Source organism: Dendropsophus ebraccatus, chromosome 3, assembly GCF_027789765.1.
Source record: "Dendropsophus ebraccatus isolate aDenEbr1 chromosome 3, aDenEbr1.pat, whole genome shotgun sequence".
Taxonomy (NCBI): domain Eukaryota; kingdom Metazoa; phylum Chordata; class Amphibia; order Anura; family Hylidae; genus Dendropsophus; species Dendropsophus ebraccatus.
This window is the reverse complement of record NC_091456.1, coordinates 10410079-10434174: the sequence shown is the minus strand read 5'-3', so window position 1 is coordinate 10434174 and position 24096 is coordinate 10410079. Positions and strand designations below refer to the sequence as shown.

The following is a 24096-nucleotide window of genomic DNA, read 5'->3' as shown; positions in this document are numbered from 1 at the left end:
TAAACGCCGATTGTTATAAAATACACATCGTTACTTCGAAATCGTTAATCATTCGATTAGGCGAATTATCGCTCCGTGTAAACGCATCATTACACAAAAAACAATTATCATTTAAATCCAAGAAATAACGATTTTTTGAACGATAATCATCAAGTGCATTAGACCGGCGCTAAACCCACCCTATTCGTGGCAGTCATCATATCGATTTTTTTTTTTTTTTTTTAGCCCGATATAAAACTTTCATTGTTCCAACCCTTTAAATCCCTTTATGTGCCCGCAGTGTGCTCCATCCCGGTATCACCCCCGCCTTCCCGTTAGGATGAAGCCTGGCAGCGGCAGGGTGCGGGAGTGCTGCACTGTAATTGTGGGTGTGCAATGCTTCCCTTTCCCATCCCCCCGCTGCGAGTCCCGGCAGGCAGGCCAGTGCGCATGCGCCGTGTGCTCGGCCGTATGTGAGTGTGTGTGCGCGAGAGAGCAAAGAAAGCTACAAGTAACCGGCGGCGGCGCCTCTCCCTCCCGCCCCCCGACCCGAGAAGCCGCCGCAGCCATGTCGGGACGTTCGGTCAGAGCCGAGACGCGGAGCCGAGCTAAGGATGACATCAAACGGGTTATGGCCGCCATCGAAAAAGTACGGAAATGGTAAGAAAAAAAAAAAAAGGACAACAAAGGAGACGGACGGGGGGAGGGGACGGGAGACCCGAGAGCGGGAGCGCATACCCCGCCGGTCTCCCCGTCCGCCACCACACGAGCGAGCTCCCGCCAAAGCCGGCAGCCATGTCAGCTCGGAGAGAGGGAAGCGCCGCCAGCCCATTGTGCCGCCCGGTGCTCCCGCCGCCTCCTCCCGGGCACTGCGGAGCCGTCTCCGTATCTAGCGGCGGATCTCGAGTTTCTTTCAAATTTAGCGCTTTGGCCCCCGAGTCTCCGAGCTGTGAGGGAAGATGGAGGCGGCGGCATGGCTGAGGGATCACGGACGAGCCCCCTCCGTGTTTCTCCTCACGGCTCCCCCTCACACGTGCGCTGTGGCGGCTGCGCGCGGTGCGGATTGTCGGTCGCCGATCTCCTCCTTTGTCTCCCGGCACACGGCGGCCCCAATCGGGCGACAATCCCTCCTCCGGCACGGGCGGCAGATCCGTGCGCCGTTCCCTCACACAATCACCGGTCCGACCAGGAGGAGACGGGGAAAAGTTTCATCGATGATGTTTTCATTTGCTATTTATCGAGAACCGGCGGCTCGGCCAGCGGGGCGGCAGCCAATGGGAAGCGGCGGCCTTGTTGTGCCCTGACCTCATTGGACGCGCGTTTAAATGGCTGAGAAGTTGGTGTGATAGTGAGAGAGATGAGGGGTGACCCGGGAGCAGTCATGCTTAACGGCTGCTGCTGCAAAACCACCCCGCGCAGGGCATGCTGGGACTTGTAGTTTTACTACAGTCATTGAATCTGCTGCATTGTGTAGGAATCCTTATAGTCAGATCACACTAACGCATTCATTCCCCTTCAAGGCTATGTTCACACGCAGGATTTTGCAACCAAAACCAAGAGTGGATTAAAAACACACAAAGGCTATGTTCACACGCTGTTGAAGTTAATGGAGGGCCGCCATTTAAAGGAGAAGTCCGGCCATTTTTAAAATCTAGCAACCGGCAGGAGGGAATTTGATTAGGAGTATAAACTTACCTCTCCCGTGGCCGTGGTTGGCAGCAGGCACGGCCACAGAACCCCCACCGGAAGGAATTTTCCCCTGAATTGTGATGATGTCATAACTTGGGGTGGGGGGGAATGTCTGTCCCGGCTGATGGACTGGCTGCTTAGCCAATCAGTGACTAGAATGGCGTCCCGCCCCAGTCACTGGTCAGTCCATCAGCCGGATCTTGATGTGCCAGAGATCCTGGAAACCGATGGGGTTCCTGAGGCCAGCTGCACCACTCACCGCAGGCATGGGGAGAGGTAAGTTCATACTCCTGGTCAAGTTTTCCCTCCCGGCTGCCAAATTTAACAGATTGCCAGACTTCTCCTTTAATGGCAAATGATTGGCCATAAGGGGCCAGTTATGTGCCTATTCACACATTGGCAATATTCGTGCATCCATGATCTATGCCACAAAAAAAAAAAAACGTGTCCTGGTGCGGACAGCAATAGCGGCTCAGACACTCATAGAATCCGATGGGACCCTTTTTTGTGGATTGCAGATACATGGCGTCCGTTTTTTTACAGATACACAAATTGTGACATCACTGTTATAGCTTCTCCTGGCAGCCGTTTAAACCACTGCAAATGGCAAGGGAAAACTTTGTAAGAGTTAGGGTCCTATTCCACGGGCCGTTGATCGGCGCTTGTTTACTGGGCCTATTACACGGCTCGATAATCGTTTAACATGGGCTCCATGGACATCGTTACCAATGTCCTTGCAGCCCTTGCTTAAACTCAACATTACCTATCCATGGTCCAGGGCTCCTCTTGCGCTCTGCTTCTCACTGGGTCCCGCACGCTGCAGCTCCAGAGCGGCCTGTCTCAGCTGACAGGCCGCTCAGCCAATCACTGGCAGCGGCGGACCCAGCCAGTGATTGGCTGAGCGGCCTGTCTGAGCTCTGAAGCTGGAGTATGCGGGATCCGGGAAGAAGCAGAGCGCAAGAGGAGCCCTGGACCATGGATAGGTAATGTAGAGAGTTTGGAAATCGTCCGCCCGACAACTATAGGTCCAAACCTTCCGAAGAGGAAGGTAAGAGACATAACTTCTCAACAGCCCATGCACAATAGGGACAAATCAGCAGGTTCGATTCATCTAACCTTCTGACAGTTCCACTTTAATTAGCATTTTACAAATTTTAAGGGTCCGCAAAAAACGGACAGTACGGATGTGCACTACAGATGGTGTTTTTTTTTGTTTTTTTTTTGTGGCTTTGGCTTCAATAATCTGTCAGATAAATTTGTCTGTGTAAACACACCCTAAGACAACTTCTTAACTCTCCGTGGCTGATATGTGCTCGAAGGCCAATTTCATAAACTGTCAATGGTTTCTATCGCCATAATACAGTTAAAAAATGAATAAAAAATATGATTTATTGTTGTCAATCAACCACGAGTGCAAACAAAAGGGATGAAAAGAGTTGCGTCATTGGCTGTTACCAGTGTGTTATATTCACTAAACTGAGTATGGGTCAAATAAGCCGGGTAAGAAAACTATGCATAAAATGGTAAAAAAAAAGGTGAATTTTTTATTAATCAAATTTGTACAGAATTCTCAATAATGATTTTTTTTTTCTGCATCAAAAAAACAGCCAATAAACCTGTGTGTGAGCATGGCACCTAATATACCACTATAACTACTCGGCTAGACTACCATATCACCTGATCGGACAGGTTATGCACATTGTAGCAGTGCTGGCCGTTCCTCCGATTACTGCCCGATTCCTGAGATCGCTGGGGGCAGGGCCCCCCCGCGGCCGCCACCGCCATAAAAAACCCCATTTTTGCACATAGTGCCCCCCATAGTAGCCAATCCCCCCTGCCGAACAGAAAAACAACAAACCAGTTACTCACCCGTCTGCCAGCCCCAGCAGCTGATGTCTCCCGGCAGCACGCACTCCCGTCATCCTCCGGGCACAGGCAGCGGGGTACAGAGAGACTGCCTGTGCCGGAAGTGTCCTGCAGCCTCTATCATGAATGATAGAGGCTGCACAACACATCCAGGACACAGGCAGCGTCTCTGTACCTCTGACGGGAGTGCGCACTGCCGGGAGACATCAGCTGCTTGTGCCGGCGGACAAGTGAGTTCCTGGACTGCCCGCCCAGCCCGCCCCTTCTATTGCCGCTTAGCTGAGCCGATCAGAAGGCCAGGAAAGTGCTGCTCATTGCACTTTCCTGGGCTTCTGATTGGCTCAGCTGAGCGGCGATAGAAGGGGAGGGCGGAGGGGGTCGCTCAGGGCCGCTCACTATGCATATGCATAGTGAGCGGCAATAGAGCGGGCGGGACGACTTCCTTGCGGTGCTCGGCACTGCTTGGGAGTCGTCTTCGCTTTATAGGACACACTTAGTTTTTCCTCCCACCTTGAGAGGAAAAAAAGTGCGTCTTATAAAGCGAAAAATACGGGTATGTCACAGCGGGCAGGGGCCCCCTAGGACGCAAGGGCCCCCGGGCAGCCGCCTACCATGCCCAATGGGTAAGACGGCCCTGGCTGGGGGTGCTAAGCCCCTTATAGTGCATTATTTGCTTCTATCATCCCTTGGCCGCGCATCCCTATTACACAGGGCGATGGTATCATTAGCTGAAGAATTAGCATTTGCTTGTATATCGGCTGACCGCTGTCCTTGTTACACAGGGTGACATTGGACCATAATCACACTGTATAATAGGCTTATAATGGTCCTTTTATACAGCCAGTCCCATGCCCGGTATGAATGCCGATCTGTGCTTATTAAGTCTTTGGCTATGTTCACACAGTGTTTAAAGGAGAAGTCCAGTGAAAATTTTTATTAAAGTATTGTATTGCTCCCCAAAAGTTATACAAATCACCAATATACACTTATTATGGGAAATGCTTATAAAGTGCTTTTTTTCCCTGCACTTACTACTGCATCAAGGCTTCACTTCCTGGATAACATGGGGATGTCACTTCCTGGATAACATGGTGATGTCACTTCCTGGATAACATGGTGATGTCACTTCGTGGATAACATGGGGATGTCACTTCGTGGATAACATGGGGATGTCACTTCGTGGATAACATGGGGATGTCACTTCCTGGATAACATGGTGATGTCACGACCCGACTCCCAGAGCTGTGCGGGCTGTGGCTGCTGGAGAGGATGATGGCAGGGGAACACTGAGGGACACAGAACACTGGAGGGACGCTGAGCATCCCTCTGCCATCATCCTCTCCAGCAGCCACAGCCCGCACAGCTCTGGGAGTCGGGTCGTGACATCACCATGTTATCCAGGAAGTGACATCACCATGTTATCCAGGAAGTGACATCACCATGTTATCCAGGAAGTGAAGCCTTGATGCAGTAGTAAGTGCAGGGAAAAAAGCACTTTATAAGCATTTCCCGTAATAAATGTATATTGGGCATTTGTATAAATTTTGGGGGGCAATACAATACTTTAATAAAAGTTTTTGCCAGACTTCTCCTGTAATATTACCACATTTTGTTTTATTTTTTTCTGTAATTTAAAAAAAAAAATGAAAAATCAGATCTCTGCTGCAAGCTGGACACACATGACACATTGACTTGATTGGGGTTTGTCGGGTTATTGTTTTACCAGACAAAATATTGCAGAATTCTAAGCTGTCTTGTCGTGAATTTTAATTTTTAAACAGAAATAATTGACATTATTTCGACGAACGTAGCAAAAGATGGCCGTTGTTCAATACATTGTGTGAACTGCGGTTGTTGTTTGCATGGACTTCAGTGCAAATAATTGTATTATGAAATGAACGTCCATTCATACAAATTACACTGTGAACATAGCCCAAGGCTGTATTCTTTCACACAGCTCTCCCCCCCCCCCCCCCCCCTACAATAGCGTAAATAGAAAAACAAAATAAACTGTTATTCCATCGTTCCTCTGTGAAAGGGACCATGGTTTTGTGATGTTTCATCCCTCTTTATGTAATATCTATAGACCAGAGGGGGATAGGGATTTCTATTTTCAGCCACTTGATAACCCCTCATCTAGTGTAGCTGGGCGGCATGATGACATGTTGTACATAGACATAAGGCTGCTAGACGATCCCTGGCCACAGCCGTCATGTGCTCTTCTTATTGATTCCCGCTGCAGTCAGTAATTGTGGCGGGGACTTCAGAAGTACAGGAAAAGCGGGATTTATAAAGTTTTACAGTTTACCCCATTTTTACATATGGCGCACATTCTAATAAGCGCCTATTTTGTACATGACTGGTGTCCGGCTGATAGAGGAGCGTCACCTCCACGTATGACATCCATATTTTCCATTGGATTGGAGTTGTCATGTAGACACGGCCCCCATTTAAATCAGATCGATCTAGGCAACAAATAGAGATTGGCGAGTCATCTGAAGACATTTTATTGCAGTTTTTGCTTGGCTTCTGGGAGCCAAAATAGGCAAAAGTTTTTTGAAACTACATATTTTTGATTCCCCCCCCCCCCCCCCCCCCATTAAAAAAAAAACGATAAAAATACCTAGTGAAATGACCACCGCGTATTATAGTTGTAGCAGTCCCCTCAACATCCTATGTAGCAGATCGGTTTATGTTGTGGATTTATTGCAAGATTATCCCATTGACTTAAATTCAAAGTAGAGATGAGTGAACCTGACATGTGATTGGCTGAAGATGCAGCCCTAGGGAGTCCTGGAAAACACAGATATGGTCTATGGCTGTATCCATGTTTTCCAGGACACCCTAGGGCTGCATCCAACTTTCAGCCTTTGCTAATCATATACCGTACACTCAGGTTCACTCATCTTTATTTTAGATGTGTCATTTTATACTATGAAGTGTCATAGAGGTGTGGCCAGGTCTGGCCACGCCCCTGACACTTTAGAGCAACAAATAAAAAGCTAGGTGGTATCTAGGACAGTATGGATAGTCTCACTGCTTATATAGCTAGGCACCAATGTAAGCGGTGGTTTGGGACGTCTTTTCTACCTTACAGTTTCCCTTTTGATTGATGTTTTTTCTGACTGTATGAATAAAGCAGAATGAAGTAATCAGCATCCTGGTACAGACTGGTTTGGCAGGGTTGGACATGCTTAGCCCCTTTTTACTGGAGAGGGCATATCCTGCAGTACCAGGGGCAGCCACACCAGTATGTACAGCGCTGTGTCTGGAAAAATATATGATTGCCAGGTGAGCTATATGATTCATTAAAGGGTTTTCCAGCAAAAACTTTTTTTTTTTTTTTAATCAAATGGTTCCAGAGATTTGTAACTTCTATAAAAAAAAATATCAATTCTTCCAGTACTTATCAGCTGCTGTATGTCAGGAAGTGATGTGTTCTTTCCAGTCTACTGAGCAGGAGAGGTTTTCTATGGGGATTTGCTGCTGCTCTGGACAGTTCCTGACATGGACAGAGGTGGCAGCAGAGAGCACTGTGTTACACTGGAGAGAATACACCACTTCCTGCAGGACATACAGCAGCTGATAAGTACTGGAACACTGGAGATTTTTATTAGAAGTAAATAACAAATCTCAGGTGCTTTCTGACACCAGTTGATTTGAAAGAAAAAAACAGAAGCAGCCATGTGTAAATGAACAGGTCATCCAGTCATCCTAGTAACTATTCTTACAACCTTTGATTGAAGTCATTGTTACAATGAATACGGTTAATGATCACAATGTGACTATGATTTTAAACCTTACATTGTATCAGAGTTTTTATAGCGTTAAGAATCCGCATGTTTTTATTTGTATTTTATTTTCCAGGGAAAAGAAGTGGGTCACCGTGGGAGATACGTCTCTTAGGATTTACAAGTGGGTGCCCGTCGCCGAGCCCAAAGTGGACGATGTAAGTTTTTATTAGTTAACGTTCTATTAAGATATAGATGGTAAATGCAAAGTTTACGTGTCTCTGTATTTTAGAGCACAGGTGTCCAAATCAGGCATGATGGGAGTTGTGGTTGTGCAATAGAGCTGGAGGGCCTGAGTTTGACACTTGTGTTTTAGAGGGACTGTCTGTGCAGCCCACACTGGTTGGTTAGATTATTTTTGCGTTTTTTTTTTTTTTTTTCTTGCCGCTTTTGACTGGTGTGATTGGCATTTTTGAGACGAACAGAAGACATTCCATCGAACTCTATGGGAGAGAAATGCCACAGTTTGCAGAAGAAAATCAGAATGGCGCCACAAACATTTTTTTTTTTTTTTTTTAATCACGGCCCGGTACCGGTCTATTACAGGTGCCGGCCCAGGCAGAAACATTGGAAGCGACCCTGTCCGTCCCTCTATGACGCGGCTCCATTAGAATCGATGGAGCTGCGTCATAGAGGCTCAGGGGTTTTCTCCCACTGGGTGCAGGCCACGTCGGTGCTCGATAATAGACCGGTGCCGTGCATGGTTCAAAAAAGGACCACACCACTGGCTTCCCCTTGCCAGTGCCGTTCTATTCACGTGTATCAAGTTGGCAACAGAGTTTTCTGAAAGTCAAGTTCTTTTAGTTTAGCTAAAAAAGTGTCAGGTACTATGACCGGTCAGATATCCACACACTAACGACAGCGCCCCCTGCCGCCCTGTAGGAAATATACTGAAGAGTATTACCCAAGGTTGGGGGAGGGGGCTACCATTTACTGAAGAGAATGAACTGTACTGAGCAGGATGTGTATTCGCCTCTTTATACAGTCAGTCACACCGGGGGACGTCATGCAGTCGTTTTATTTTTGTACATTTCTTTCCCTTCAGATTGAGTTGAAAGTCACAGATGAGAATTCGGGACTTCTGAGGCGACCAAAACCCTGTGGAAAAGTCAGATCCTGTCTTTTCTACTCTTGTTTGTTTGTTCATGTTGCGGGAGGGGGGGAGGGACGTCACTAACCAGCAGCATGATGATCTGTACGTTACTTTTACACTAACTCTGTTGGATCTTCTGCCTTTTTAATGATGAAACCTCAAATGTGACCAATGACTATCCGAGGCCACAGCCTAGACGCAACCTCCAGGCCGTGTTATTGCATATATGATGATCAGTGTTGTGTATAAATAGGTGACATGGCTTCGGTCCTATAAATGTCTGCTGATATCATTAACATGATGTAAATGTCCCAATAATGGACATACAGTGATCAAATGCAATTATCTATTTTGCGTCACTGATATTTCAGCTTTCATCAGTATTCTACAGGGATGTATTTAATGCCAGGGCCCCCTTGCCCACATACAGAGCTGACCCATAGGCAGCATTATGGGCAGATGCCACTTTGTAATATGGTTTGCACTGTAACAGAAAGTGCTAGAATCAAACACAACCACCAACTACTACATGGACCTAGTGTGTTCTCTGTCCCGGGTGTTACTTCTGGGAACTATCTTTTCACATTCAAAGTCCGTAGTGCATCGGCAATCTGTGTTTTTTCTACAGTTCCACAAAAAAAATGGGAAGGTGATTTAGGTTTAAATTAGAGGGGTATTCCACTCAGGCGTAACTATTGTCATGTTGCTCATGGGGAGACTAAAAATTCCTTCCATACCTGTTATTATCTATTCCATCTCCTTCCCCCAGTTCTGAGTTGCTGCTTTCTGCTGAAGACACACAAATCTGTGTGTGAGCTTTTCCCTCTGTCTCCCCTTCCTCCTTCCCCTCCCTTCCAAGATGGCTGATGTTCCTATCTGCAACTTTGTGGCAACTCTGTAATGCCAGTGAGTTTGTTAGGAATTTTACCTCAATTTAACCCTCCCAGCCTTACAAAGTTGCAGATAAAGCTAGCCAGGGACTAGTTTACATCAGCTATCTCAAAAGGGAGGGGGAGATGGAGAGAAAAGCCCACACACAGATTTTTCTGTCTTCAGCAGAAAGCAGCTGCTGAGAACTGGGGAAAGGAGAATGAATAGCATGGGCTAGCACCATGGGCAGCAACATATGAGAAGTTGTGATTGAGTGGAATACCCCTTTAACGTGAACTGATGTAACGTCCGCAAAAAAATTAGGATCCCATAGACTTCTATTGGCTAATTGTTCCGCAGTTACAGTCCGCACTAAGACAAGTCCTATTTTTTTTTTGTGGAATGGATTGCAGATCCATAAAACTATGGACAGTGTGAAGAGCTCAATAGAAATCAATGGGCCTTAATTTGTTCGGAATTGCGGATGCACAATTATGGACAAATTTACGTAACATGTGAATAAGGTTGAAGATTGTGAGCCCGGCTGGGGACAAGAACTGATGTGAATGGCAGCAGCCTGTGGCAGGCTGCGGAGTATCCCGGCAGGGACGTATGTATCCTGATAGCGATGCCATGCTTGGGATGCGGTGCAGAAGCGTTTGCTTTGTTCAGTAGGTGTTGAGCACTTGGCCCTCATTTATACCATAGAATTACAGCAGTAGTTATATTAAGGCCAAATCATTGCACATGGAAAAGCGGCAGCTGTATTGTTTGCTGCTTGTGGGGCGTCATATATTAAAGTGCTAATTCCCTTTTATTTAGATCTAATATTGGAAAGCCAATAGAACCTTATATGTGTCTTTATGACACTGGGCTTCTGCATAAAAACGTTAGAGTTGTCCTTGTTTCAAATGGTGAATGGTTAGATCAGACTTTCAGACCTGTTCTGGAGAATTAAATCTGAAATCTAGTAAAATTTGTGGACCACACTGATACCATATGTATGCACAAGGCTTAAAGCGACTGTACCCACAATCTGTCCTCCCAAACCCCTTGTACCTTCGCATAGCTGCTTTTATTCCAAGATCTGTCCTGGGGTCCGTTCGGCAGGGGATGCAGTTATTGTCATAAAAACAACTTTTAATCCTGCAGCGCTGTGTCTAACGGACGGGGTTACATTTGTATATGCATTGGGCTGGCACAACCTCTCTGTCCCTCCTCCCCACCCTCCTCAGCATTCGTAATGATCCAGGCAGATTGCTTCCTATTCCCCACCTGTATAATGAACATGGGCTGGATCGTTAATACACCTGTGCAATGCTCAAACAGCAGTAAATGTTCCTGGATCATTCCTAATGATGAGGAGGGTGGGGAGGAAGGACAAAGAGGTTGTGCCAGCCTAATGCATATACAAATATAAGCCCCGGCCATTAGACACAGCGCTGCAAGATTAAAAATAGTTTTTATGACAATAACTGCATCCCCTGCTGAACGGACCCCAGGACAGATCTTGGATTAAAAGCAGCTATCCGAAGGTACAAGTGGTTTGGGGAGGTCAGATTGTGGGTACAGAGTCGCTTTAAAGAGACAGGACGGCATAAACCTGCTGACAATCTCAGGATAGCATAAACTTGTGACAGGGAAGCTGAACAGAATGATGTATCACTTTAAATTGTTCTGTGCAGCTGATCCAGAGATCTCCTCCTGAATAACATGGACAATAAGTAGTCCTCTTCATTATGTGCATGAGCCCAGTAGCCCTAGATATTCATGAGAAGTAGAAATCTCCGTCCTCCAGCTTCTGATTGGCAGTTATCTATCCATGCTGTGTATAGGCAGCAACTGTCCATCAGCAGCTGGAGGCGGGGAAGGGGTGTGACAAGAATCCTATTCTCCTGCATATTAGGAGAACAGCTGAACAGAATAATTGAAGTAATGCACCGATCTTTTCAGCATTTCTGTAACTAGTGTATTATGCGCAATAAACCTAATTAAAAATTCCCTTTAAAGTGTCTTCTCGCAATTAGTTAGTAAAGCTATAGTACCACAGTCCAAAACTGCTATAATAGAATGATGATTCGTTTACTGTGAAAAAAGTAGTTCGGCTTTTAATGCGTTCAGAGCGATCGAGCAGATTGAAAGCAAAATTACTTCTTATTCAGACTAAAAGCGAATGTACCACCAATAGGCCGGTGGTGCAGTCAGTTTTTTTTTGAACTCCGGCCCGTTTCCTGTTCACTGTGCCAGTCTATTCCCAAGCACCCGCCCCCAGTGTGACAAAACCCCCACCCCCTCTGTCACGTGGATCCATTAGAATCAATGAAGCTGCGACACAGGGGAGGGCCGTCACACTGGGGGCAGGTGGGCCCATCTCCAGTACTTCAGGCCATAGGTGGGAACCGGGCCGCTGTTCAAAAAAAGCATTGCAATGTATTTGAACTGGAACAAACAAAAAAAAAGACGTTGTGGGAACATAGCCTCAACAAGTCAACGGCCATCTCTACTGATTTTGGACTGACTTAGTTTCTCCTATCTTTGGTTTTTGAGGTACAGTGCCTTATTTTTTGCAACTCCTGTGATTAGGGCTGGGTTCACACTACGTGTTTTTCAGTCAGTATTGTGGTCCTCATATTGCAACCAAAACCAGGAGTGGATTGAAAACACAGAAAGGATCTGTTCACACAATGTTGAAATTGAGTGGATGGCCGCCATTTAATGGCAAATATTTGCTGTTATTTTAAAACAACGGCTGTTATATTGAAATAATGGCCGTTATTTACTGTTACATGGCGGCCATCCACTCAATTTCACCATTGTGTGAACAGATCCTTTCTGTGTTTTTAATCCAATCCTGGTTTTGGTTGCAATATGAGGACCACAATACTGACTGAAATATACGTAGTGTGAACCCAGCCTTAAATTGTAACTATATTTAGAAAAAAACTTTGGACATTTCATATGTTTGCATCGGTCCGAGTGCTGAGACCCCCGCTGATCGCCAGAACATGCTTAGCAGCGCACACTCTGCCCCTTCCTCTCTGCCCTAACTACTAATTTGAGTTTTCTACGGAATTATAATGGAGCCTAAAGAACTTCCAGCAATTCCGTCTACCAGAAGTTCCATAAGCTCCCATTATAATGCAGATCGCTCTTATTACAAGTTTATAGCAGAGCGTGCGCTGCTGAGCGCGTCTGCCCCTTCGTTCTAGCGATTGGCGGGGGTCTCAGCACCTGGACCCTGACCAATGCAAACTTCTGACATGCAGAGTAATACTATTTACTCATGCGAATTGAAAAAAATGTAAGAAACTGAAATGTTAAAACTTCTACGCGTATCACGTTTGGTTTGTCCAATGTTCCTTCTGTCACTGTCTAATGACTGGAGGATTTCACTAATCCACCCTTCTATGTTTGTGCACAGGGGGATCTGTCTCTGGTGGAGAGAGTATATTATATTTCTTTTTCTTTTCCTCTTAACTTCCTGTTGGATTTTCTTAGTTTGTTATTTGCTGACGGTCTTCATAGTGGGTTATTTTGTGAAATAATCTGGTGTTTCTCTTTTGTGTTTTCCCCCTTTCCTCTCTATTCAGAAGACCAAGAACAAAAAGAAAGCAAAAGATGAGAAATGTGGTTCAGAACTGACAACCCCAGAAAATAGCTCGTCCCCGGGGATGATGGATATGCATGGTGGGTATAATGTGCTCTTCGCCATCATGTTTTCTATTCTTGCTATGGAACCCAGAGGATATTAGAAAAACCTAGGTAGCCTAGGTTTAATTTCCATTTGTTTGTGTGATCTATATATTGTGTGATCTATATGCAAAATACAAACAATATCCAATGACTTCCTTTATTTCAGATGATAATAGCAACCAGAGTTCAATAGCTGATGCGTCCCCGGTAAAACAGGAGAACAGCAGCAACTGTAGCCCTGCGCCTGACAACCTCAACACCCAGGCTGACAGTACTGAGATGAAGTCGGAGGAAGCCCACTCCAATAACAGCGAACACCAGGATTCTGAAGGTACTTCTCTACGCTATATGTCAGCCTATTGTATTACTGCAAAATACAAGAAACTGCTCTATAAAGGGGGTTTTCAGCGCTACAAAGACATGGCCGCTTTCTTCCAGAGACAGCACCGCTCTTGTCTCCAGTTTGGGTGCAGGTTTTGTAACTAAGTTCCATAAAAATGAATGGAGCTTAATTGCAAGTCACGCCTGAACTGGAGACACAAGTGGTGCTGTCTCTGGAAGAAAGTGGCCATGTTTTTGTAGTGCTGGGTAACCCCTTTAAAGAAGCACTCCGGGTTATTTCTCGTTTTATCTTTTTTTTCCCGTTTCTTGCACACTGACAATCACTAGACATACCTTACTATCTGTTTTGGTCCAGCGCAGCTGCTTATATGTATTTCAGTACTGTAATTGGGTCTTGTGATCACCAGTCTGACCCAAGGAAAATCACAGTGTGTTAGAAGAAGTGGTCTGCCCTGAGTAAGCTGACTTCCTGTGAACTACAGAATGACATCATCACTTATTAGATCTCACTTGGCTGTCCCAGACCGCCTCCCCGCCCAGCTGTTGCTGCTATCTCTATAGGATCAGGATATATGGATATATAGTTATATCTCTCTCTCCGGTTTACACATTGCATTTCTTGTTGCTTTTTCTTCTGTTTTTGTGCAAATCATAGTAGTAAATCACACAAGTATTTTTTTTTATTTAATTTTGGAAAATACTCAGCAAAAATGCAGTAGAGGGACATTCACACATACACTGCATCTGTGATGTGCCAAAACTTTTAGAAAATGTCAGTTACACTTGAAAGTGTCACTGTTGTATTTTTTTTTTTTTGCAGAAATCTATAGTCCAGGTGATTTTAAGAAACTTTTGTAATTAGGTTTATTAGGCAAATCTGCTATTATCTGCATTCAAAAAGACTTTACCCAGCCGCGCCCACCCCCTCTCTCTCATTCACTGCTCATTATCAGGAAATCTCGACTCTTTTAAATCAGTCGCGCTGTATTCAAAGGTTAGAGAGGTCAGTGCTGACTTCATAGAAGATAGCCCGGTGATGTAGCTGTAAATTAACTCTTTGTTGTCCTGTTTTGGTGCCTCATCTCCCTCCACCCCTCTTTATAAGAGAACCATGAAGACAGGGGGAGAGCGTCAGACTGCTTTTTCAAGATAAAAATGCATTTTTTAGCTAATAAACCTAATTACAAAGTTTCTGTACTATTGATTTCCGCAAAAAAAAAATGTAAACGACAGTGACACTTTAAGGCTATGTTCACACACCATTAAAATGACGGCCATTTATGACGACATTTAACTGCAAACTGCAACTTTTATATCAAAACATCAGCTGTTAGTTGCAGTTAAATGCCGTCATTTTGATGGTGTGTGAACATGGCCTAGGGCTATGTTCCCGCAATGTTAAAAAAAGGGGGCAAATAACACTTAGCTGGAAGTTGACAGACGTGCACTCCCACTTGCAGATGGTCAATTATTGCATTAACTTCATATAGCCGGATAAATTTGTGGAATTTTTTTTAAAAAATTTAACTCCTATTATTATTTTTTTTATTTTCTCCAATTTAGTTACTTCAGGACATAATTCTCAGTCATCTGTTGAAAGCTCGCTAAATAATTCCGAAAAAACGGAAACACAAAGCTCTGCTGATAAAGAGATTGCTACAGAGACCTCCAAAAATTCTCAGGTAATTTTGATATCTATGAGCCTGTGTGGTCTAACAATATTGTGAGATCTATGAAAGTACAGTTACTTAAAAGTCCAATGAAAAAAAGGTGGATGGGAACATAATAAACTATACTTACCAGTCCCTGTGCCTCCTTTGTGCTGCTCCCGGGTCCCGCTCATGGCCACCTGCTGGCATTTTCAGCTGGCATCTTTCCAGGATTATTAGGTCATGGCCACTTGTGATTCCTAACACAACCTATTTACTTTCATTGTCTGTGATTCAGGCACCTTGTGTGACCTGTGATGCCATCATCCTATCACATTAGCGTATATGGAACCAGTTTTGCTTTCTAAGGGTCCATTCACATGCACAGGATGCACACGAATATAGGGAAAGACTTTTGGAGTCAGCACTTGCTTAAAAGAAATCCATTTTTTTGTAATACATATTTAAAAATTATGGCAAAGTCCAAAAGAAAAATACATGCAGGACACACAGTCTGACACGTTTTTCAGGCCTCACCGGCCGGTGACTTCAGGGACGTGTCAGACTGTGTGTCCTGCATGTTTTTTCTTTTGGAATTTTTAAGTATGGATTACAAATAAATGGATTTCTTTTAAGTGCTAACTCCAAAAGATTTGGTGCCGTGTTCCATCATTTACTTAATACCCGCAGCATCTAATCTGCTGCAGATCCTCTGTGTGAATGGACCCTGTTAAACAGACAGAAAATGGACACCGCTCAGCGAGGTTAGTGCCTTTACACAGAACGATTAATTGGACGGCAGGGCCCCACAAACTACTTCTGTATTGTTTGTGTCATTTAATTGCATCCTGTTTAGATTATATTGATTATTTTATAAGCCGTACAAGAGACCAAAGCAGCTCTTCGGTTGGTCGCTGGCCATTTTACATGGGCCAATTATCGGGTGACTGAGCGTTTCTAGGAATGCTCCTTGACGATAATCAACCCATGTAATAGAGACTTTAGGCTCCATTTTCATGTTCAGGATCTGCAGCAGGCCTGATCATTTTAGTTACATTGATAGTTGCAGTATCAAATCTGCTGCACATCCTGTAAGTGTGAATAGAAGCTTAACCCCTTAACGACGCATGACTGGTATACCCGTCATGCGGCCGTAAAGGGTAAACAGAGAGGGCTCCTGGTGTGAGCCATCTCTGCAGCCCGCGGTCCCCGGTTGCTATGTTCAGCCAGGGACCGTGGGTGTTAGCCGCCAAGGCCAGCTAATTAACTATTCAAATGTAGCTGTCAAAGCTGACAGCTGCATTTGGATAGTGACTGTGCCCCCTGTCCCTGGTGTCTAGTGGGGGTCTCCCCTCCGCGATGCGATCGCGGAGGGGAGATCCGTTCTAATGAGCCGGTCGGGGCTCAGCGTCGGAATGACTCTGATCCCGGCTCAGCAATCTATTCAGATGGTCTGCAGCAGACCATTATAATAGAGCACCGATCTAATGGATCGGTGCTCTATTATATACACAGCATTGATCTCAATGGGAGATCAGTGCTGTGTATATAGAAGTCCCCCAGGGGAATCAGTGCTGTGTATATAGAAGTCCCCCAGGGGAATCAGTGCTGTGTATATAGAAGTCCCCCAGGGGAATCAGTGCTGTGTATATAGAAGTCCCCCAGGGGGCTTCTAATTATTGTATGAGAAAAAAGAATAAAGTGTTTTTATTAATAAATAACCCCCTCCCCTAATAAAAGTCCAAATCACCCCCCTTTTCCAATGTTATAAATAAAAAGAAATAAATATGTTTGGCATCGCCGCTTGCGGAATCGCCTGAAATATTAATTTATTTAATTCCTGATTCCTTACGGTAAACGGCGTAAGTGCAAAATGGTGCATTTTTGGTTGCATCAAATTCAGAAAAATTGTAATAAAAAGCGATCAAAAAGTCGCATATGCACACTCAAGGTACGGATAGAAAGAACAGATCATGGCGCAAAAAATGACACATCAGACAGCCCCATAGACCAAAGGATAAAAGCGCTATAAGCCTGGGAATGGAGTGATTTTAAGGAACGTTTATTTTCTGTAAAAGGTTTTAATTTTTTACGAGCCATCAACTAATATAAAAGTTATACAAGCCCTCCCAAAGAAAAAGAATTCTTTTCTTTTTTTTTTTCAATTTTACTACGTATATAATTTTTTTCTGGTTTCGCAGCATATTTTATGCAAAAATTCAGCCTGTCATTTCAAAGTACAATTAGTGACACAAAAAATAAGGGCTTATGTGGGTCTGTAGGTGTAAAATTGCAACTGCTATGGCCTTACATACACAAGGAGGAAAAAACGCAAACGCAAAAACTAAAATTAGCCCAGTCCTTAAGGAGTTAAAGATAATCTGTTGGCTGTCCTGACATGTCTGTTTCAGAGCTCCCTTTACACGTCTGTGGCCTTTTCCCAGTCAGAAAACGCTGATCAGGAAGCCTTTTAGGAGGCTTCCGGAAACCATCAGTTTTTCCTGGTTGTGAAAAAAAACCCAAACCATACTCTCCTTCTGCAGTGGGGTTCCCAGCTGGCTTCTCTTGCAGTCTTCTGGGACTGCGTGCAAATGCGATGTTACTCGTGTGCCTTAGCACTGTGGGGAGGTAGCGGCCTCTTGTGGCTGGACATATAATGCTGCTTCCGGCCACAAGAGTGATTGACAGGGTTGGGAGCCAATGGCTCCTAGGCTGGTAAAACAGAGTGCCGCACTTAAGTGTATGCGCTCTTGAGCGTGTACAGTTAAAGGGCCGGCACTTGCATTGGTCCTGGCCTGGGATGGTATGCAACACATCCAGAATTCCTGATGTGCATCCAAAGCTGTCTGAAATCCTGGATGCCCCCATTAGGCTCTATGGGAAAATCCTGAAGGGTATCCATGCCCAATAGAACCCTGTGGGTCCAGATTTCTTGATTAAGAAATTCAGATAAATTTCTTTGACTTGAGAAAAGATACATATTCCACATGAAATAGTAATTCTGGAGCTTCTTTTTTCCCCCCAGAACCCTGCATTGTCATTTCCCTGGTATATAATCAAGCACTTTAATAGCTGGGTGTTACATTTCACCTTGTTAGTAAGGTGTGTTCCCTTCACAGGTAGCACCTGGATGTCAGTTTACTTATGCATTTTCAGAAGGACTAACAAAGCATGAGGGTATGTGCATACTAAGGAAAAAGCAAGAAATTTAAAGCGGAATCTGCTCTTAAGTTTCACTTGAATTCCGCCCGTAAAATATGTACGGAGCAATGTGCTATTGTGTTCAATGAGACTTCCTGGCCTGTTGTCCGCTTGATCCGCTTTGACATGTCAATTCTTTGGGCGGATTCCACTGGAGAAATTCTATAAAAGTCATTAGGGTTCGGATTCTGCTTGGATTCCGCTAGACTCCTGCTCCTATATGCCAGAGCTGAATAGGCGAGGAATTTCAAGCAGAAAACTTTCCTTTTCAATTCTTCACCTATTCCTCAGTGTGACCGTACCCAAAAAGAGTTCTAAATAAGTATGCTCTAGAATGGCTGTTATATGTAGTTTCCTTATTGTTTACATGCTGCCAGGGTTCATTGAGAACGCCTGAGGCGACATCCTATGCCATGCTGTATGTACCTTAATCCGTCTCTCCTCTCCTTACCTTACAGGATTCTGATGATGGTGCCCCTCCTAGCAAAAAGGCTAAAGGTGACAGTTCGCAACAGAACACTGAAGCTATGTAGACTATCCAACGCGGTTTCTCCTTATTTTATTTGGGGTCTGTTTACTGTAAGGTACATTGGTTATTGCAACAATAGGACAGCCTTACTCAAACCATCTTTATCTCCTTGGTGAGAATAGGACTCTACTTTTTTTTTTTTTTTTTTTTTTTTCAACCTACAAAGCAAAAATCCGACAATGCCTGGATAAGAGGCCAGGACTCGAGAAAGGTGAAATATTTCTGTGGGCAATCAGAATACCAATACCAGTCTTTTTGAAGTGGTTGATGTGAACACTCAGGAGGGTCTACGCACTGTTTTCTGTAGTCATTTTTACATTTGTGTTGCTGCTGTATATATATATTTTTCCATTTTGCTATTTAACATGTAAAATATTTAAAGATGGTACCTGTTCAGTTTTAAGCCACCATGTAAATTTACTTTCTGGTTTTTGTTTTTGTGCCTTTTTTTTTTTTTTTTTTCTTTTTTAGCTGAGCTCTGTGTAAGTGGATGGATCTTTTTAGACAAAGACTAACAAACCATGAGACCATAAGCCATTTTCACACGTGGAGTGTCTATTCCTGACGTCTAGAATGCCTTTTTTTTTTTTTTTCCCGTTTTGCGACCATTCATTCCAGTGTCTTCATCTTTTTGACTTTTTTAGCTTCTTTTATGTAGCACATTCGTGTAGTCTTGTTAACATCAGTATCTGCTTTTTTGTGTTTCAGGCAGCTAAACTTGCTGTAGACTACAATTAATTTTTTTTTATTTTTGTTTTTAACATATATATATATATTCTTCCAAGATCAAGTGTTTAGTCGAAGCAGTATTTGTATTTTTTTATGTATTTAGTTACATATTTTATTATTGTCAAAGATTAGTTCAGTGTGACTGAATGTCACATGGTGTAAATGCTATAGAAAAGGCAGATGCTAGGCTCTAGAGAGGGTGAATCATGTCATGGATCTACAGCTGATGCCTAAGAGGGTGTCTTGTGGACCGTAGCATTACTATACATTTTGGATTATTGGAGAGAAGTTCTATTGATCGCTTTGTGATTAAGATTCTGTAAGGATTATGTTCTCAGACTCGTTAGACAAAGAGAGGCCATCCTCAAAGATTGGGAGCTCTCGTGATACTGTGTTGTGTATGAACTTAAGGTATACTGACAGACAATGAAGGCTTAAAGGGGGTTTCCACTCAAAATACATGTTAAATCCTCCCCCCCTTTCCTGGAGATTAACAATTCATTCTATACATGTCATTACCTTTTCCGTTTCCTTCCCCCAGTTCTGAGTCTGCTGCTTTCTGGTGAAAACACCGAAAACTATATGTGAGCTTTTCTCTCCATCTCCCTCTACTCCCCCCTCCCTTCTGAGGCGACTCATGTAAACCGTGTCCCTTGTCGGCTGTTTCTGCACTCTGTGAGGCCAAGAGGGTTAATCACAGTAAGGCCATGTTCACATAGCGTAAGAGACCGGCCAGTCTCTGAAAGTCACGGAGCGGGCGGTCTCTGAAAAGATCATCCCGGCCGGTACTGCAGTACCGGCCGAATGATCTTTCGTCCCGCAGAGTTCTGATTCGGGGGCACCCATGCGCGCCCGCATCAGAACTCCCCACTGTGCGCTATGAGGCTTGCAGCCAGAGCCGCTCGCTTCATAGTGGGCACTGACATGGTTTTCTACGACCGTTATTCACTGAAAAGGGGCTGCAGAAACCTGACATGTCAGTTATTTGCGGCGCTGCTGGGGTCCCGGCCAGAGCATATACTATGTGTTTACACTCCGTCCGGGATCCAATAGACACCCGACCAACGTATTTTCTCGTATTAACTACGGCCATTGTTGCAATCGTCAACAACGGCCGTAGAAATACTGAAAAATACGTTGTGTGAACATAGCCTAAGGTCACAAGTAACTTAACCTCTGATTAACCTCTGATCTTCTGCATTACACAGTGCACAAACAGCAGGCCAGGGTAACTGATAAAGTGAACAGCTCACGCACAGTTTTTTGTGTCTTCAGCAGAAAGCAGCAGCAGCTCAGAACTGGGGTAAGGAGACTGCAAAAGTATGGAATGAATTCCTAGTCTCCAGGACAGGGGGAGTGGAATACCCCTTTAATTTATTGTGCGCACTGAGATGTTATGCTGTCACTTTTTACTTTTTAACCAATAAACACTTTGATGAAACCAGTTTTTTTTTTTATCGTGACAGCTCAGCTCTGTTTTTTTAATATTGGTGCGCGGGGCATTTAATCATGTGACTGCGAAGCTGCCGAGCGAGGTTTCTTGCTGTGTTTGTTTGTTTCGGATTTGTTTGTTTCGTGTTCCATAAGTGAAAATGGCTTAAAGTATTCTGAAAGCATTGAGTTCCCTGGGCGGCAGCTAAGGCTCCATAGCCGCCACTTCTGTCTCACTCGGTCCGTTGCGATAGGCGTCATCTTTCTGTTCAGGGTTGTAAGTTTCCTTATTTAACTCCTAATACATTCCCTATAAGAAGAAGCGTGCATCCGGCGGTTCTCTCCATTGACCATTGAATGCTATCTGACACTGTATCTTCCATGTAACTACGAGATGCTGGTAATTTTATCCTACATTGTGGATGCTTCTATTCTGCCTGTGTGATGCGGGGATACACTGTCCATCCTAGTCTGTTATATAACTTAGCCTCTTTTTTCTTTTTCTTTTTTTTTTGTCTAATTCATTGACCAGAACTTGTGTCCTGCAGAAAACTGTGGAGCTGTTGAGTTATGGTTATCATTGGTAATATACCTCAATACTTTACAATAAAATGTACATTTTATACATACCACGAGTTGGGTGATCGTACATCACTAGTACTAAGGTGTTCGGGGCAGTATACACGTTACTCACTGTGCATGCCTGCAGTCAGCCAGCACCACCAGGAGTTACAGTGCTTCTCCTTTGCTATAACAGCCATCCTGTGGCTTATAGCAATAGCAGCTGTATCTTTGTAGGATGTTGCTCCCCCACCCCCCTACGTTAAACCATATAATATGGGAAGGAGCACTGTAAACACTCACTCGCAAGTAATAATTCTCTCTGCATGCAGTCTTCATTGGTGTATTAATCCACCGAGTGAAAAATAAAAAATACCCTTGTATGAAATATCTGTTCCAAAATGGTTAAAGGCGGACTCCAGTGAAAATATTTCTTCAGATAAACTGGTTTCAGAAAGTTCTATAGATTTGTAATTTACTTCTATTTAAAAATTTCTAGCCTTACAGTACTTATCAGCTGCTGTTTGCTCTGCAGGAAGTGGTGTATTTTTTCCAGTCTGACACGGTGCTCTCTGCTGCCACCTCTGTCCATGTCAGGAACTGTCCAGAGGAGCAGCAAATCCCCATAGAAAACCTCTCCTGCTCTGGACAGTTCCTGACATGGACAGAGGCGGCAACAGAGAGCACTGTGTCAGACTGGAAAGAATACACCACTTCCTGCAGGACATACAGCAGCTGATAAGTACTGGAAGACTGGAGATTTTTAAATACAAGCAAATTACAAATCTATATAACTCCAGTTGATTTGAAAGAAAGAGATTTTTGCCGGTGTGCCCCTTTAAGCAATGTTGAATGCATTCTATACAAATGAATTTAGAAATGTATAAATCTCACATATATGGAATCCTGGGTAAAATGAGTGATAAGAGGGTGAATTTTAGCTGATCATCTTCTGTTTCATACCCAAGTACAAGTATAAAGTAACGCTCCATGTAAATGCATGGGAACCAGGTAGTCATTCCCTGACTTAAAGGGGTACTCCAGTGAATTAAGATCAACTGGTATCAGAAAGTTATATAGATTTGTATTTTACTACTCTTTAAAAATCTTCAGTCTTCCGGTACTTATCAGCTGCTGTATGTCCTGCTGGAAGTGGTGTATTTTTTTCCAGTCCGACACAGTGCTCTCTGCTGCCACCTCTGTCCATGTCAGGAACTGTCCAGAGGAAGAGAGGTTTTCTATGGGGACTTGCTATTACTCTGGACACTTCCTGACCTGGACAGAGGTGGCAGCAGAGAGCACGGTGTCAGACTGGAAAAAATACATGACTTTCTGCAGCACGTACTGCAGCTGATAAGTCCTGGAAGACTGGAGATTTTTAAATTTTAAAGTAAATTGCAAATTTCTGACACCAGTTGATTTGAAAGAAAGTTCCCCTTTAAGCTGAGCTAACTTTAAACAGTTTAGTTACTTTGAAAGGCCTAAACATAATAGTCCCCAACCTGTTGTAAGCCATTTTCCTAAACGTTTCTTGGCAAATACTATATTATAAATAGTAATGTTACCTGCCAGTGATATGGTATTGGCTCTGGCAAGTTCCAGTAGATAGGGACACATTCCTTGTGCCACCAGGGTACACTGAGGAGCCATAGGTTGGGGAGCACTGCCTTAATATGTTGACTTATCAAGATAACTAACATTTATGGGACAAATATTTTGGTTGCTGACTGATTCTAAAGTTGTAAAGTTATACACATTTACTGTATATGAGGGGGCGACCATACTCCGTACTGTGGGGAAGTCATAACCAAGTAAATAAGAGAATATATAATACGTAAGCAGGCAGGCCTGCGCAAAACACATGAATTTTACTTTATTTTTTTTCCCATTTGATAAAAACTGCGGAATAAACAACATGGCTGGATATTGTGTAACAGGCTATAGTATGTGTGTAAAGTATGGTGCATACATTTGACTGGTAAAGCCATCGACTTTCGAGTAAACCTCCATTTCTGTGAAGACCTCCACCTAAACGGTTGATCTTTCTATATTTTTTACCATAGAGCATCTCTTCTAATAACAGGTTGTAAGATCTGTCTGTGCACAGGAAGGACAACCTCAATGTCTGTGCACAGGAAGGACAACCTCAATGTCTGTGCACAGGAAGGACAACCTCAATGTCTGTGCACAGGAAGGACAACCTCAATGTCTGTGCACAGGAAGGACAACCTCAATGTCTGTGCACAGGAAGGACAACCTCAATGTCTGTGCACAGGAAGGACAACCTCAATGTCTGTGCACAGGAAGGACAACCTCAATGTCTGTGCACAGGAAGGACAACCTCAATGTCTGTGCACAGGAAGGACAACCTCAATGTCTGTGCACAGGAAGGACAACCTCAATGTCTGTGCACAGGAAGGACAACCTCAATGTCTGTGCACAGGAAGGACAACCTCAATGTCTGTGCACAGGAAGGACAACCTCAATGTCTGTGCACAGGAAGGACAACCTCAATGTCTGTGCACAGGAAGGACAACCTCAATGTCTGTGACCACTGACACATGTAGATTTCTCACAAATGCATCATGTTCTGGACATTTTAACTGGTTAAAATTCTAAATGTAACACTGTCTTTTTCCCTCTATATTTATTTCATTGGTAGTTATGGGTTTG

General features: G+C 44.0%; 1 protein-coding gene across 3 annotated transcripts; it reads left to right on the top strand.

The window, feature by feature from the left end:
- The first annotated feature begins 432 nt into the window (after positions 1-432).
- On the top strand, positions 433-24096 carry BCL7A (BAF chromatin remodeling complex subunit BCL7A). 3 transcript variants are annotated; one of them, XM_069960885.1, is made up of 8 exons: positions 433-639; positions 7402-7483; positions 8371-8433; positions 12879-12975; positions 13148-13312; positions 14887-15005; positions 18632-18671; positions 23487-24096. In XM_069960885.1, the coding sequence occupies exons 1-8, from the start codon at positions 548-550 to the stop codon at positions 23498-23500; spliced, it is 672 nt and encodes a 223-aa protein (XP_069816986.1). In that variant the 5' UTR covers positions 433-547; the 3' UTR covers positions 23501-24096. The 3 variants fall into 3 exon arrangements, with proteins under 3 accessions (XP_069816986.1, XP_069816985.1, XP_069816987.1); XM_069960884.1 differs by lacking the exon at positions 23487-24096 and having other exon boundaries at positions 434-639; positions 18632-20875; XM_069960886.1 differs by lacking the exons at positions 8371-8433; positions 23487-24096 and having other exon boundaries at positions 436-639; positions 18632-20875.